Here is a 15,192-nt window from a genome sequence, read left to right as displayed (position 1 = left end):
AGTGTGGTGGATAGGGGGAGAAGTCCAACCACAGTGTGGTGGATAGGGGGAGAAGTCCAACCACAGTGTGGTGGATAGGGGGAGAAGTCCAACCACAGTGTGGTGGATAGGGGAGAAGTCCAACCACAGTGTGGTGGATAGGGGGAGAAGTCCAACCACAGTGTGGTGGATAGGGGGAGAAGTCCAACCACAGTGTGGTGGATAGGGGAGAAGTCCAACCACAGTGTGGTGGATAGGGGGAGAAGTCCAACCACAGTGTGGTGGATAGGGGGAGAAGTCCAACCACAGTGTGGTGGATAGGGGGAGAAGTCCAACCACAGTGTGGTGGATAGGGGGAGAAGTCCAACCACAGTGTGGTGGATAGGGGGAGAAGTCCAACCACAGTGTGGTGGATAGGGGGAGAAGTCCAACCACAGTGTGGTGGATAGGGGGAGAAGTCCAACCACAGTGTGGTGGATATGGGGAGAAGTCCAACCACAGTGTGGTGGATAGGGGGAGAAGTCCAACCACAGTGTGGTGGATAGGGGGAGAAGTCCAACCACAGTGTGGTGGATAGGGGGAGAAGTCCAACCACAGTGTGGTGGATAGGGGGAGAAGTCCAACCACAGTGTGGTGGATAGGGGGAGAAGTCCAACCACAGTGTGGTGGATAGGGGGAGAAGTCCAACCACAGTGTGGTGGATAGGGGGAGAAGTCCAACCACAGTGGGGTGGATAGGGGGAGAAGTCCAACCACAGTGTGGTGGATAGGGGGAGAAGTCCAACCACAGTGTGGTGGATAGGGGGAGAAGTCCAACCACAGTGTGGTGGATAGGGGGAGAAGTCCAACCACAGTGTGGTGGATAGGGGGAGAAGTCCAACCACAGTGTGGTGGATAGGGGGAGAAGTCCAACCACAGTGTGGTGGATAGGGGGAGAAGTCCAACCACAGTGTGGTGGATAGGGGGAGAAGTCCAACCACAGTGTGGTGGATCGGGGGAGAAGTCCAACCACAGTGTGGTGGATAGGGGGAGAAGTCCAACCACAGTGTGGTGGATAGGGGGAGAAGTCCAACCACAGTGTGGTGGATAGGGGGAGAAGTCCAACCACAGTGTGGTGGATAGGGGGAGAAGTCCAACCCCAGTGTGGTGGATAGGGGGAGAAGTCCAACCACAGTGTGGTGGATAGGGGGAGAAGTCCAACCACAGTGTGGTGGATAGGGGGAGAAGTCCAACCACAGTGTGGTGGATAGGGGGAGAAGTCCAACCACAGTGTGGTGGATAGGGGGAGAAGTCCAACCACAGTGTGGTGGATAGGGGGAGAAGTCCAACCACAGTGTGGTGGATAGGGGGAGAAGTCCAACCACAGTGTGGTGGATAGGGGGAGAAGTCCAACCACAGTGTGGTGGATAGGGGGAGAAGTCCAACCACAGTGTGGTGGATAGGGGGAGAAGTCCAACCACAGTGTGGTGGATAGGGGGAGAAGTCCAACCACAGTGTGGTGGATAGGGGGAGAAGTCCAACCACAGTGTGGTGGATAGGGGGAGAAGTCCAACCACAGTGTGGTGGATAGGGGGAGAAGTCCAACCACAGTGTGGTGGATAGGGGGAGAAGTCCAACCACAGTGTGGTGGATAGGGGGAGAAGTCCAACCACAGTGTGGTGGATAGGGGGAGAAGTCCAACCACAGTGTGGTGGATAGGGGGAGAAGTCCAACCACAGTGTGGTGGATAGGGGGAGAAGTCCAACCACAGTGTGGTGGATAGGGGAGAAGTCCAACCGCGGTGGGGTGGCAAGGGGGAGAAGTCCAACCACAGTGTGGTGGATAGGGGGAGAAGTCCAACCACAGTGGGGTGGATAGGGGGAGAAGTCCAACCACAGTGTGGTGGATAGGGGGAGAAGTCCAACCACAGTGTGGTGGATAGGGGGAGAAGTCCAACCACAGTGTGGTGGATAGGGGGAGAAGTCCAACCACAGTGTGGTGGATAGGGGGAGAAGTCCAACCACAGTGTGGTGGATAGGGGGAGAAGTCCAACCACAGTGTGGTGGATAGGGGGAGAAGGCCAACCACAGTGTGGTGGATAGGGGGAGAAGGCCAACCACAGTGTGGTGGATAGGGGGAGAAGTCCAACCACAGTGTGGTGGATAGGGGGAGAAGTCCAACCACAGTGTGGTGGATAGGGGGAGAAGTCCAACCACAGTGTGGTGGATAGGGGGAGAAGTCCAACCACAGTGTGGTGGATAGGGGGAGAAGTCCAACCACAGTGTGGTGGATAGGGGGAGAAGTCCAACCACAGTGTGGTGGATAGGGGGAGAAGTCCAACCACAGTGTGGTGGATAGGGGGAGAAGTCCAACCACAGTGTGGTGGATAGGGGGAGAAGTCCAACCACAGTGTGGTGGATAGGGGGAGAAGTCCAACCACAGTGTGGTGGATAGGGGGAGAAGTCCAACCACAGTGTGGTGGATAGGGGGAGAAGTCCAACCACAGTGTGGTGGATAGGGGGAGAAGTCCAACCACAGTGTGGTGGATAGGGGGAGAAGTCCAACCACAGTGTGGTGGATAGGGGGAGAAGTCCAACCACAGTGTGGTGGATAGGGGGAGAAGTCCAACCACAGTGTGGTGGATAGGGGGAGAAGTCCAACCACAGTGTGGTGGATAGGGGGAGAAGTCCAACCACAGTGTGGTGGATAGGGGGAGAAGTCCAACCACAGTGTGGTGGATAGGGGGAGAAGTCCAACCACAGTGTGGTGGATAGGGGGAGAAGTCCAACCACAGTGTGGTGGATAGGGGGAGAAGTCCAACCACAGTGTGGTGGATAGGGGGAGAAGTCCAACCACAGTGTGGTGGATAGGGGGAGAAGTCCAACCACAGTGTGGTGGATAGGGGGAGAAGTCCAACCACAGTGTGGTGGATAGGGGGAGAAGTCCAACCACAGTGTGGTGGATAGGGGGAGAAGTCCAACCACAGTGTGGTGGATAGGGGGAGAAGTCCAACCACAGTGTGGTGGATAGGGGGAGAAGTCCAACCACAGTGTGGTGGATAGGGGGAGAAGTCCAACCACAGTGTGGTGGATAGGGGGAGAAGTCCAACCACAGTGTGGTGGATAGGGGGAGAAGTCCAACCACAGTGTGGTGGATAGGGGGAGAAGTCCAACCACAGTGTGGTGGATAGGGGGAGAAGTCCAACCACAGTGTGGTGGATAGGGGGAGAAGTCCAACCACAGTGTGGTGGATAGGGGGAGAAGTCCAACCACAGTGTGGTGGATAGGGGGAGAAGTCCAACCACAGTGTGGTGGATAGGGGGAGAAGTCCAACCACAGTGTGGTGGATAGGGGGAGAAGTCCAACCACAGTGTGGTGGATAGGGGGAGAAGTCCAACCACAGTGTGGTGGATAGGGGGAGAAGTCCAACCACAGTGTGGTGGATAGGGGGAGAAGTCCAACCACAGTGTGGTGGATAGGGGGAGAAGTCCAACCACAGTGTGGTGGATAGGGGGAGAAGTCCAACCACAGTGTGGTGGATAGGGGGAGAAGTCCAACCACAGTGTGGTGGATAGGGGGAGAAGTCCAACCACAGTGTGGTGGATAGGGGGAGAAGTCCAACCACAGTGTGGTGGATAGGGGGAGAAGTCCAACCACAGTGTGGTGGATAGGGGGAGAAGTCCAACCACAGTGTGGTGGATAGGGGGAGAAGTCCAACCACAGTGTGGTGGATAGGGGGAGAAGTCCAACCACAGTGTGGTGGATAGGGGGAGAAGTCCAACCACAGTGTGGTGGATAGGGGGAGAAGTCCAACCACAGTGTGGTGGATAGGGGGAGAAGTCCAACCACAGTGTGGTGGATAGGGGGAGAAGTCCAACCACAGTGTGGTGGATAGGGGGAGAAGTCCAACCACAGTGTGGTGGATAGGGGGAGAAGTCCAACCACAGTGTGGTGGATAGGGGGAGAAGTCCAACCACAGTGTGGTGGATAGGGGGAGAAGTCCAACCACAGTGTGGTGGATAGGGGGAGAAGTCCAACCACAGTGTGGTGGATAGGGGGAGAAGTCCAACCACAGTGTGGTGGATAGGGGGAGAAGTCCAACCACAGTGTGGTGGATAGGGGGAGAAGTCCAACCACAGTGTGGTGGATAGGGGGAGAAGTCCAACCACAGTGTGGTGGATAGGGGGAGAAGTCCAACCACAGTGTGGTGGATAGGGGGAGAAGTCCAACCACAGTGTGGTGGATAGGGGGAGAAGTCCAACCACAGTGTGGTGGATAGGGGGAGAAGTCCAACCACAGTGTGGTGGATAGGGGGAGAAGTCCAACCACAGTGTGGTGGATAGGGGGAGAAGTCCAACCACAGTGTGGTGGATAGGGGGAGAAGTCCAACCACAGTGTGGTGGATAGGGGGATTATCACGTGATTAAATGACGTCACTCGGTTAGGCTGAATAAGCAGAATTGGTAAAAAGATGCCTAATAAAAGTTAAATGCAAACCTGAAATCGTTGCATACATTGATTTTTAGTTATTGCAAACTTCAAACGCAGTTTTCAGACTTAATTCCAATAACTCATATATGACTTATAGGTATTACCCCTGGATGGTTTCCATGGCAACACTTGTCAAGTTACAAATAGGAACAATAAGACGGAAAATGTGAAAAAAAAGAATGTGCTCTTGTAAATTGCATGAGTTACTTTCGAGCGCGCGTTTTAAACGACATGGACTCTCCTTTCTTACTTTGCTATATGATATACCAGGCTTATCACGTGATCAATTTTACATGACTCGGTTTGGCTGAACAGATAAAACTGGTACAAATGCGACTATTACGGTCAAATATAAGAAAATGCAAATACAGTCATGTTACATACCGGTACACTGGTTTTTAGTTATTGAAAATCTGAATCGTTTCCAGAGCTTGTGTCAACAACTTATATTTAACTTGAAGAAATTGTTCCTGGATGGTTTCCATGGCTACACTGACCTAATGTTAAACATGAATAATTAAAGTTAGATGTCCTCGTCGCTGTTATCTGAAACAAACTCCTCGGTAGAATCTTCAAATCTGTTGTCACGGTCTAATAGCTTGCACACATCTGTGTACTTCAAACCATTTGTCAGGCAACTGCAGGTAGGAAGTTGACATGACCTTGTACACGAGCAAGACTGTAGGGGCAGGGTCACCGCTCATCGAGTCAATGGCAAAGTGATCACCGTATTCGCGCCAGTTTAGCTTTGTCGTGAAAGTTTGGAAAGCGATCTTTGCAGTTTGTAATATTGCTTTTTGTCGTTTGATAACACAGAATTATCAAATAGTGTTTAAAATATTGTTCCTGAGCAGCTAGCGGTGCGGTGGTCAAGTGGTTAGGTGATGGGTTAATAATGAGCATTCCCAGGTTCGAGTCCTACTTCCATACACTTGGGTTGTCTTTCAAAAAATATATGACCATTTCCCATAATCCATATCAAGCTTTCAGTCTTCTAAATTAACGATAATAGTAAACTCAGAGCAAATTAAGAGAATGGGTTGTATCTAGCCAACTCCGCGGGCAACTCCAAAGAAAAGGTAAAAAGGACTGGGGAGGAAGAAATGGAGAGGGACTATGAGAGAAAAAAAGGCGAGAGAAGGGAAAAACAATGAGAGGGAGTTAGGTTGCTTTACTGCTTCAGGTTTATCATTCTCTAGGGAGATTATTACAGAGATGTCTGTGGAGGAGGCTACAAGCCTCGTTCCTTTAACAATTGAACCAATAAATTCTCCGCAATCCCACATCACCTCACTCCGTTGAAGGCTGAAATAGTTAACTCAAAAAGTTGAACGTTGTTGCCCAAAGTTGAACAAATTACAGTGGAGGCGTTACAGCGCTATTCCATTCAACAAGTTTCCATCAGTTGAACGGCGTTAGTCAATCGTCAGTCTCAAGGAGCACATAACGCACGATTCAACAATAATGTGGTCACCAAATACATACATACACGAACTTTATTTACGTGTTCGGAGTATTTATTTACGTGTTTGGAGTATTTTTAAAAACAAAAGGAGGTAATACAAAGTTAAGTCACTAAAAACATTATTTCAGTTAATATGCGCTTGTTTAGATGGCTAATGTTTAATCTTTTGTGCAATTTAGTCAGGTTTTTGGTTTGATTCTGGTGAGTGATTTCCTTTACGTGAGTGACGCATCCAGAAATAGCAACAGAGACATAGCTATTAATTTATCGACTCTAAGCCTTAACTGAAACGTTGCGGCTAGTATAAATGTTGGTGTTTCCAGACCTGAACTTTAGAGTCAAAACGGAGGGCTCGAATCTTAAAACTAGTGTAAGTTGAAAGATTACTCTAACAATTGATGACGTTTAGTTACTCTCGCTTGGTAATCTTCAGCTTGATTTCTTTCGCCACTAATGTAGCCCTGATAATTACTTCAGGTGGGATCTTGGTGTCTTGCGCAGTCTGGAAACTGTATTTCTTTAATATACGAGCCAGTACCAGCTTCATTTCCATGTGCGCAAACCTGATTCCAATACAGTTATGAGGACCGTGGCCAAATGGCATGTAAACATAGGGGTCACGTGACTGTTTGGCTTCAGGAGTAAACCTCTCTGGGTCAAACTTATCGGGTTGGGGCCAAACTTTGGGGTCCATATGAAGGCTGTAGAGTGGGATCGTTACCACGAGGCCCTTTGGAACTTTCAAGCCTTTCAAAAGACAATTCTCGGTGCATGTACGATGAATAGCGACGGCTGGAAAAAGAAAAAAAAAATATATATAAGTATATCTGAGGATTGAACTAATCAATAAGACATAACTTCTTCTGTGACTCCGAGTTTCACGCTTACGCGATCATCAGACAGACTTTCTAATGATCGCGTGAGCGTGAAACTCAGAGTCACAGAAGAAGTTATGTCTTATTGATTAGTTCAATCCTCAGATATACGTATACTACGCTCTGCGAAACGCATCGAACACTCTACCGCAAGGGTAGACTATACTCAAGATATATATATATAGTTGGTATATTAACAACCTGTATACAGGTAACAAGACGCTCTGCGAGTGTTCACGAGGGATACCTTGTCCAGCAGGATGAAAAGTACGCAACTGTGTTTGGCAATGTAAGATCTTGTAACCTCGCCAGAGCAGTTTGTTTAACTTGATAGTTCATGATAAATTATTTGACTTCTCTTGGCAGGTTGTGGAGCGTCCCTATGCTGAACGTACGCTCGAATCACTTGGTCGGCAAGGAAATGCTCAATCAATCAGTTCCGCCGCGCTCACAGATTAAATTATTGGGTCTTAAACCAGATTATGTGGGCCACAATGTTTAATTAATTTAGTATATATGGCTCAATAGCAATGTCTCGGTTTTTGTTGACCGATATTCACTGAGTCTGAGGTGAATAATTGTCTTAGAATAATTTTATTGGTGATTATTTGAAAAATATGCATTTTCTTTAAAACAATTAATTTCTTGATCTGTCACATCCACAAAACGGCTTGTGGCCATTTTGAAAAAAAAAAAAACGCTTAGGTGATTATCGCGTAAAAATCACCTGTAGAGCAACCTATCAGCGCAGAGAATTTCGAATAATCGTTTATGTAATTATACTAAACTTTTATAACATAACAAAAGTAAAGCGCGCCCTCTGAATGGTCAATTACCCATTTACTATTTCCCACTGGTGAATGGGTATGACGAAAACACTGACGCGTACACCGGGAAAAAATGATTCTTCCCCATACTGCAATAATGACCGATCAGCGTACCACTGAAAATGCTGAAATTTCCACACAGCAATATGAAAAAGACTTAGATGTGATATGTTTTAATTAACTCACCCATCCGCGGGTATTTTGGCCGAGCCACTTGCAAAACGATTTGCAAGGCTTTTTTACCGTCGAGCTGGAATTCACTTAATAGGTAAAAGTCAGCTCGACGAGTTAGCGAGCGAGAGGCATTCAAAGAAGACAAAGGATGTCAAAAGACTGTCGTGAAACTGACACAAGATATTTTGGTCATGTTATAACACAAACATTAAACGGTTCAGCCCGTACTATCGATTTATCGTTGCACTAAGGAGGTTTGCGCCAAGCACTCAAGAAGCTAGAGTCCACTCGGCTGTCGTCCAAAAACTATGGGCAGCTCTTTCCTTCGGTCTGACCTCGTTGAGCTGCGCCCTTAATAATTCAGTCTCCGACTGCGAGAAAGGGCGATTAGCAGGTCAGATATTATTATTATTATTATTATTATTATTATTATTATTATTTTTCAGGAAATGGTCACCTGGTGGTTTTCTAACAACTGTGTGAACCTTAACACTCAAAAATAACCACACCCCATGGAACCTCTAACCCTCAACCTTAACATGGGATGACTGGATTAAGCACAAAGTTCCCAGTGTTCCTACCCCATCCCTGTAACTCATTCATCACCATTATCCTTCCTCACCTGGTGGGTAGATTCTCAGGGTCTCTGAAATCACCATGTCCAAATATGGCAACCCATTCACTGTCTCGTAGGAAGGCATTTTGCTTTCGTCATCCCACACACTGTCAATCTCCTTCTGTAGTTTTGCCTGAACATCAGGATTAGTGGCAAGGAAATAGGCAACGAATCCAAGTGTAGTGCTACTGGTTTCGTAGCCGGCAATCAGGAATACGACACTTTGTGCCAGCACCTCAGCATCAGTCAATCTCTTTGTCTTCGGGAGGGTTTCATCCTGAGCTGCTATCAGCATAAGATCCAAAAGGTCCTACCGAAAAGAATGACATAAATTGATTTGCCCTGCACTGGGCTCCATGCAGTAGCATCAATCTACAAGGGAATTTTTACTCTAAATAACGCATGGGGTGCAGCTGGAATCTAAGAAAAATTGAAGGGGCATGAAAGTGTTCTTGTCATACCTAGGGTAGCTGCTATCAAATTCACAATTACTATACTTCGCACGTTTTGTGGAAATTATCACTCTATTTCATTTATTGAGCTCGTCGTAGACGTCTTGGGTATTAGAGGTGTTCTCAAGCTGCCAGAAAACTGCCACAGAAAACATGATGTTTATAATTGTGTTCTCTTTTCTATTTAGCTTAAATATACTACGTTTAAGCAACAGAACCAGAGTTTCCAACTGAAAGGTCACGACAACTGGTTGCCAAATTTTAAATTGGGTAACTGTGATATAAGGTGTAGGTGATTTTATGCACTGCAACCAGTTGACAACTCTTCCAACACCACTCCTCCACAAATTCCCAACTCTTGCCATGCAGAATTGAAATTGCCAACAATAGAAGAATAGATATACAACTAGTAATAGTTGACTCTACAGCTGCTCCCGCTGTTGAGTATACCTCTATGCAGAAAATAAACAATTACTTTTCCATCAATTACGACAGGTTGGAAAGCTTGCTTCGTTTTAGCAAAAGAAATTCTTAGTTCTTTACATTTGTCAGAATTTCGTTGTAGCTTGTTCTTCTCTGAGCAAGCAAATACGCCATCAGCAATACGATGTGCAGCGCTGGATTCGCCTTTTCTGACGACTTCAGATGCCGTAGTGTCATCCATAGACAGGCACCACTAAGAACCAGATCGTTTATCATGAGGACGAACAACCAGGGACCAAGCTTTGTTCCCTGAGGGACTCCGGATGGAGCTGAGCCCCATTCAGAGTAACATCCATCTACTAGTTTGGTTCTGAGGAAGTCGATGATCCAGTTGGTGACACTTCTTGATAAATCCAGGTCACATAGTTTATTACAGAAAATACTGTGGTCGATAAGATCGAAAGCTTTCCTATAATCTAAAAGTATATACCTAACAGTGGAACGGTTGCCATCGATTGCGATTGTCCAATCATGGATCATACTAATCAAGGAGATTGTAGTTGAAGATTTTGGGACAGCGCCAAATTGGTTGGGGTCGAGAACTTTCATTATCGCAGGCTTTACGTAATCGTGTACAACGATGTACTCGGCGATTTTGGACATAGCAGGTGTCAGAGAGATCGGTCTCAGATCTTTATTCAGGTTTTCTATGGGATTTGTCTTTGGCAGGGGTGTTACGTCGGCACATTTCCATATATTGGGTAGTCGCTGTTGCTTAAGTGATGCGTTGATGACGGTTTTTACTGGGAAGGCGAGACATTCGGCATATTCCTTTAGTAGCCAGTTGTTGATGCCACCAGGGCCTGCGGCCTTTGCGGTGTTGAGGCTGGACAATGATTTAAAAGATCTTTCTTCGGATATCTCCAAGAACTCAGGATCGTCCCCTAAAGGCAATGGGCTTAGGGGAATGGGCAGTCTGTATTCTTCGAGAGGCTCAACGAAGGCCTTGTTGATAGCATTAGCTAGTTCCAGAGTGGATTAACCTTCGACCTCGTCAGCCTTGATCTTACTGAGCAAATCACCGGTCTGAGAGCTCATATCCACTGATGCGCTTCACTTCCTTCCACAACGCTTTAGAGTCATTACCTTTCATTTGTTGTATTTTAGAATTGTAAAAGTTGGCCTTGCAAGTTTTCTTTTCACGGTTTACTGAATTTCTGTAAAACTTGAAAAGACATGAGTCAGCTCCATGTTTACAGAAAGATTCTTTCCTCCTTTGAATCAGAGATTTGAGCTTTTCTGACAACCACGGTGCGTCGGCTAATATAGCACGAACTCGTTTCATAGGCATGAATATATCAAGGCCGATCTGTAACACTTCCTGGAAAACATACAATAAATCATCGCAGGTTTCAAGAGAACTAAAGAAGAGAGGTCGGTTCAAGGAGCACAAATAGCGGCCCATCGCAGCTCTACAGCTCGGTTTAAAGTCCCGTTTAAAGACGACGATCTTAGGGTTACAATGTAAACAGGCTTTGGATAAAAATCAAAGCTCAAAAGTTTTGCAAGGCAGATGTTAGGGAAAAAAAAGGAAGTCATTTTTTGATCACAGTACCACTTTATCATGTTGAAAACTAGTGGCAGCCAAATTTTGTAAGTCTTATGGGCTGTATGCTTCCCATAACACACTGCACGTCCTCACATTGTTGGGAGCTTGCACGGGGCTCAAGGGGGGTGGCACTTAACTACGGAAAGACAATGGTTGGTAAAGAAGCTTTTTATTCAAAGAGCCCCACAAAAAGGCTACATGGATGGTTCTTTGAATTAACGTCTGCAATAGAAATCTGACCTCACTTCAATCAGAAGGCGCATGCGCAACTAGTCCCAGTCCTCTACCGTGCGTTTAATTGAAAAACATGAAAAAACTCTAAGGAAACGAAAGGAAGAGGCGGTTTTTCATCGGATGGGAACGGTCTAATCACTTTTCGTAAACTGTAGCATGCAATTTCTATTTGGACAAAAAATGGAACTGATATTTTGAAAAGTGTAAAATGGTCGGACACAAACATACAAATAAAATGAAAAAAAGAAAAAAAAAAAGTTGTCGAGTCAACTGAAAGTGTCAAGGAACCAGCGTTTCGCCCTTTTGCTATTTTTAACGCTGGTTCCTTGACACTTTCTGTTGACTCGACAATTTTTTCTTTTTTCATTTTATTTGTATGTTTGTTTTGGTTTGTTTTTTTCGTAATTTTGTATCGCATTGTTATAGTTTTCCGCTTAGTAATTACCGATTGTTCATCACCTGTTAATTTTTTGCTATTATGTGTTATCACGCCGTGTTATGTAATCATCTTTGTAATGTTATGTCATCCTTTGTACTGTAAACGTATTTAAGGAAATTGTAATTTATTGATCACTTGCACTGCAACTGACGAAGATCACTGACCGAAACGTCCTTTTATTATATTTTTTGCTCTTTTAGATTTTTTACCGTATGTATATACTTTTTTTCGCTCGAAGTTGTCCGTCCTCGTTTTGCATACTAGTTATCAGGATCCAATCAGGTTTTGGCCCCCCGGGGCAATATAATAGCTAGTTATGATTACCTTTCTTGATGCATTGCTTTCTGCAGACTTCTTCACAGCAATGATTTGTTTTGAAATGCCTAACATTTCCTCCATATTGCGTGCCAAAATTCTGGGAAAAGCATTTATTATTTTATCTCCAAATGGTAAGAGACTAAGAATAGTGATAATAGCTCTTTGAGAAGCGCTGCCATTGATAGCTCGTTTGGCTGCAGTTATAGCTGGTTCATCGGGATTGTTCTGCGAATCTGCTTGGATTCCAAATGCGCAACGTAAAATGACATCCATTGTAAGTCCCTGGAAATAGCTACATGAGACAAAAAAGAAATGTCAATAAACAACAATTTACGCTTTCGTTTAAGTCTTTATGTGTCTCTTACTTCCTGGAACTTGTCCACCTTACCTCTGCTATATTTTACTTTTAACTACTACAGTTATTATTCTTAATCTTGTTCTGTGCTTCCACGCTCTTTCTGTTTCCTTGCCTGTATTAAATGTAACATCGACAAGTAGCATACAAGGGTTAGATTTATTTATTTATTTATTTTAACTAGGAAACAGAATGGTTTATTTGGCCACCATGCTCAAGCACTTTTACTTAATACAATGGAGACATCATTGGCAACTATAACTAAATTAAGTAACCATGTCGAGAGGAAATAAAATCGTATTGTACATATTGTATTGTACATCTTGTTCGCAATATCAATGTTGAGCAATTGATATATTTTTGGCTGAAGGAGGGCTAAAATGTGATATACAGTCTCATTATAGTTCCTACACAGCCTAAATTTGTCCGATTGAATCTGGGATCTGGACTCCAAGGGCCCCCCTGGATTCTTTTGCATAAGGGCGACTAAATGTAGGATCTTCATCGAAGTTAACTTCAGGACATAATGACATTATATTATGCTTTTGTTGGCAGGCTTTGGTTGTGCTAGTGCAGCTATGATAAATCTCTGTGACTAACGATTTCCACCATCAGCATGTTTGACATATATTCAACAGACATCAGCATTTGGTGGCAGGTGGTGATATTGACTTTCATGTTTTAACATCAAATTCTGGGGTTTCACTATAACCTTCCAATATTATTCATTGTGGTAACTATATGGGCAATGAATGTAAAATGTAACTGACGTGCATAAAAGAAAGAACAGATTGCATTACAGTAAAACGTGGACTGGAGAAATGATCTTTCACTGATGCTAACCACTGACCTAATAAGGCCTTAGTGAGATCATGGCTGACTTTCTGTGCTTAAATGTTCTAGGCCTGAGTGCCCCTATATTCATTTGCTGCTTTAGACTTTGACGGTTCTCCGTTTGTTGGGCCTCAAGCTGCTCGTCACTCTGGGAGTATAGTCTTCAGGGTCCTCCATGAAGATGAAGTGACTGAGGCTGCATGATTATGTAGTTATTTCCGTAATCTTTAGTATCATTCTTTTTATCAGGGATGATATCTGACACTGCTGCACGAAGCACGTAGATATTTTTCTAGTAACCCTAAGTACCCTTAAAGTGCTATAGTAATTATGACAAAAAAATCACTTCCTTTCATTCTTCAGATTTTGAACGACTGTTTGCTTAACATTTGATTGGCAAAATTTTGAGCTTTGATTTTTATCCAAAGGCTGATTACTTTGAGTGTAAGTTTTTGATTTCACTATTTGCCATTACTCACGTTTAAATGAATGACCTATAATGACCTACAATGTGGTATTATATTTCCTACAATGAGGTACATTATAAGCTAAAACCAACTAATGACCTGTAATGACCTAAATTAAAAGATAATTTGCAGCTGCATCATGTCTGCAGTACATAGATTAAAACATTCCGCTATGTGCTCTGAACCAATCAAAACCTTGTTGCTGAGCAAGTCGAAACTTTTCATTGTGCAGTCTGAACCAAGAATAACTTATTTATAATCTTCTCTTCACTTTTTTCCTGCAGTAATTAAGACTTTATCGTTGTCACAGTTTGTCTTGCGTGATAGGCCATAAACAGGCATGTGAGCCCTTTGCATTTAGTAATCTTTTCACTCGCTTGAATTCATGGCAATTAAAGATGATTTTCGAGGAAGCTAATACTTATTTCTGAACTCCATTCCTTGACAATCATTGCCAAGCAAAGCCTTGATATTTGTACATTTTCATTTAAGCTTTAAAACAAAGGAAAACCATCAATTCAACAAATTATTAGTATAACCTTAAGATGTCAAAGGTTTCTCCTGTGCTTGAAATTTCTTCAAACTTTTTCATCAATATGTCACAAGCTGAGTTCATTAGTGGAACCATCTGCTTCATTTTATGTGCACTAAAAGTTGGAGTCAGAGTATTACGGATCCGTTTCCATTCATCACCTTCAACAACAGCCAACATTTTATCAAGGGGTTCTGGAAACTTAAACAGCACCTGCCCAAGAAAAATAAACCAAAATTTATAAAGAAATTAAAGTTAACTTTACAATATCGATCCTCATTTAACACACCACCCCATCACTCAGTCCTTGGAAGCTAGGTTCCCCATTCTACTAGATATTGCAATAACATTGAGCCTATCATATTTTAAAGTACCGCAGTGGAGATATTTCGGCATCCAAAATTAAAAGGAACCCAAGGGCGGCTTTAAGTGTGGCGAGGAATATAAAAACTCAAAACTGATTGAGGGGTTGATGTAGCTCCTCAAAGGCACGATCGCTTAACTTTTAGCCCCAAACTTATAAAAAAATTAGGTTAAGCTTGTAGTCACAAAGATTACCGGCCGATCATGAAATGCTTGAAAATCCTTCACGTAAACTTGTTTCACCATTTCCAAATCTGCGACAACAAGGGTCGGATAACTTCCGAATAAGAACATCCCGAAGACATCTCCGTACTTCTTGTAGTATTCGTCCAACTGGATATGCATAAGACCTTTATGCCTCAGCGAATCAAGCATGTTGCCGATAAATGGAAGAGGCATTGGTCCTGGAACCTGGTCACCAAAGATGTTCTTCAGGGTGCGAAATGGTGCAATCCCCCTAAAGTAAACAAACAGGATTACGATTGTAGCTATTGTCGTTGTCCAATATTGAGAAAAGATCTCTTCGAGTAACTTAAACAAATCCATGTTCCTGAAGAAGTAGTTAAAGCAGCCTGAAGCAGCCAAGTTGTTTTGTTGTTTTAAAATGGATGAATCAGCTTGACCGAAGACTACGTCATAAGTATCTATATATAGTATTACCGGTATATTGTAATAGGGAGGATCACGCAATATTGCTCAAGGAGAACGAATCATGAAACAAGGACTTGTGTTGTATTTGATGAAGCGGAAATGAGATGCAAG

At 44.2% G+C, this 15,192-nt stretch overlaps 1 protein-coding gene across 1 annotated transcript; it reads right to left on the bottom strand.

The window, feature by feature from the left end:
- Positions 1-5,961: 5,961 nt before the first annotated feature.
- Positions 5,962-15,017, bottom strand: LOC138006055 (cytochrome P450 3A8-like). The gene is made up of 5 exons (XM_068852212.1): positions 14,626-15,017; positions 14,075-14,280; positions 11,886-12,171; positions 8,411-8,714; positions 5,962-6,704 (listed from the first exon to the last, which is right to left on the bottom strand). Exons 1-5 carry the CDS (start codon positions 14,974-14,976, stop codon positions 6,322-6,324), a joined length of 1,530 nt encoding a protein of 509 aa, XP_068708313.1. The 5' UTR covers positions 14,977-15,017; the 3' UTR covers positions 5,962-6,321.
- Between the last annotated feature and the right edge of the window lie 175 nt (positions 15,018-15,192).

Source organism: Montipora foliosa, chromosome 6 (genome assembly GCF_036669935.1).
Source record: "Montipora foliosa isolate CH-2021 chromosome 6, ASM3666993v2, whole genome shotgun sequence".
NCBI classification, from domain to species: Eukaryota; Metazoa; Cnidaria; class Anthozoa; order Scleractinia; family Acroporidae; genus Montipora; species Montipora foliosa.
The sequence above is the reverse complement of the archived record's forward strand: the minus strand, read 5'-3'. Positions and strand labels throughout refer to the sequence as shown.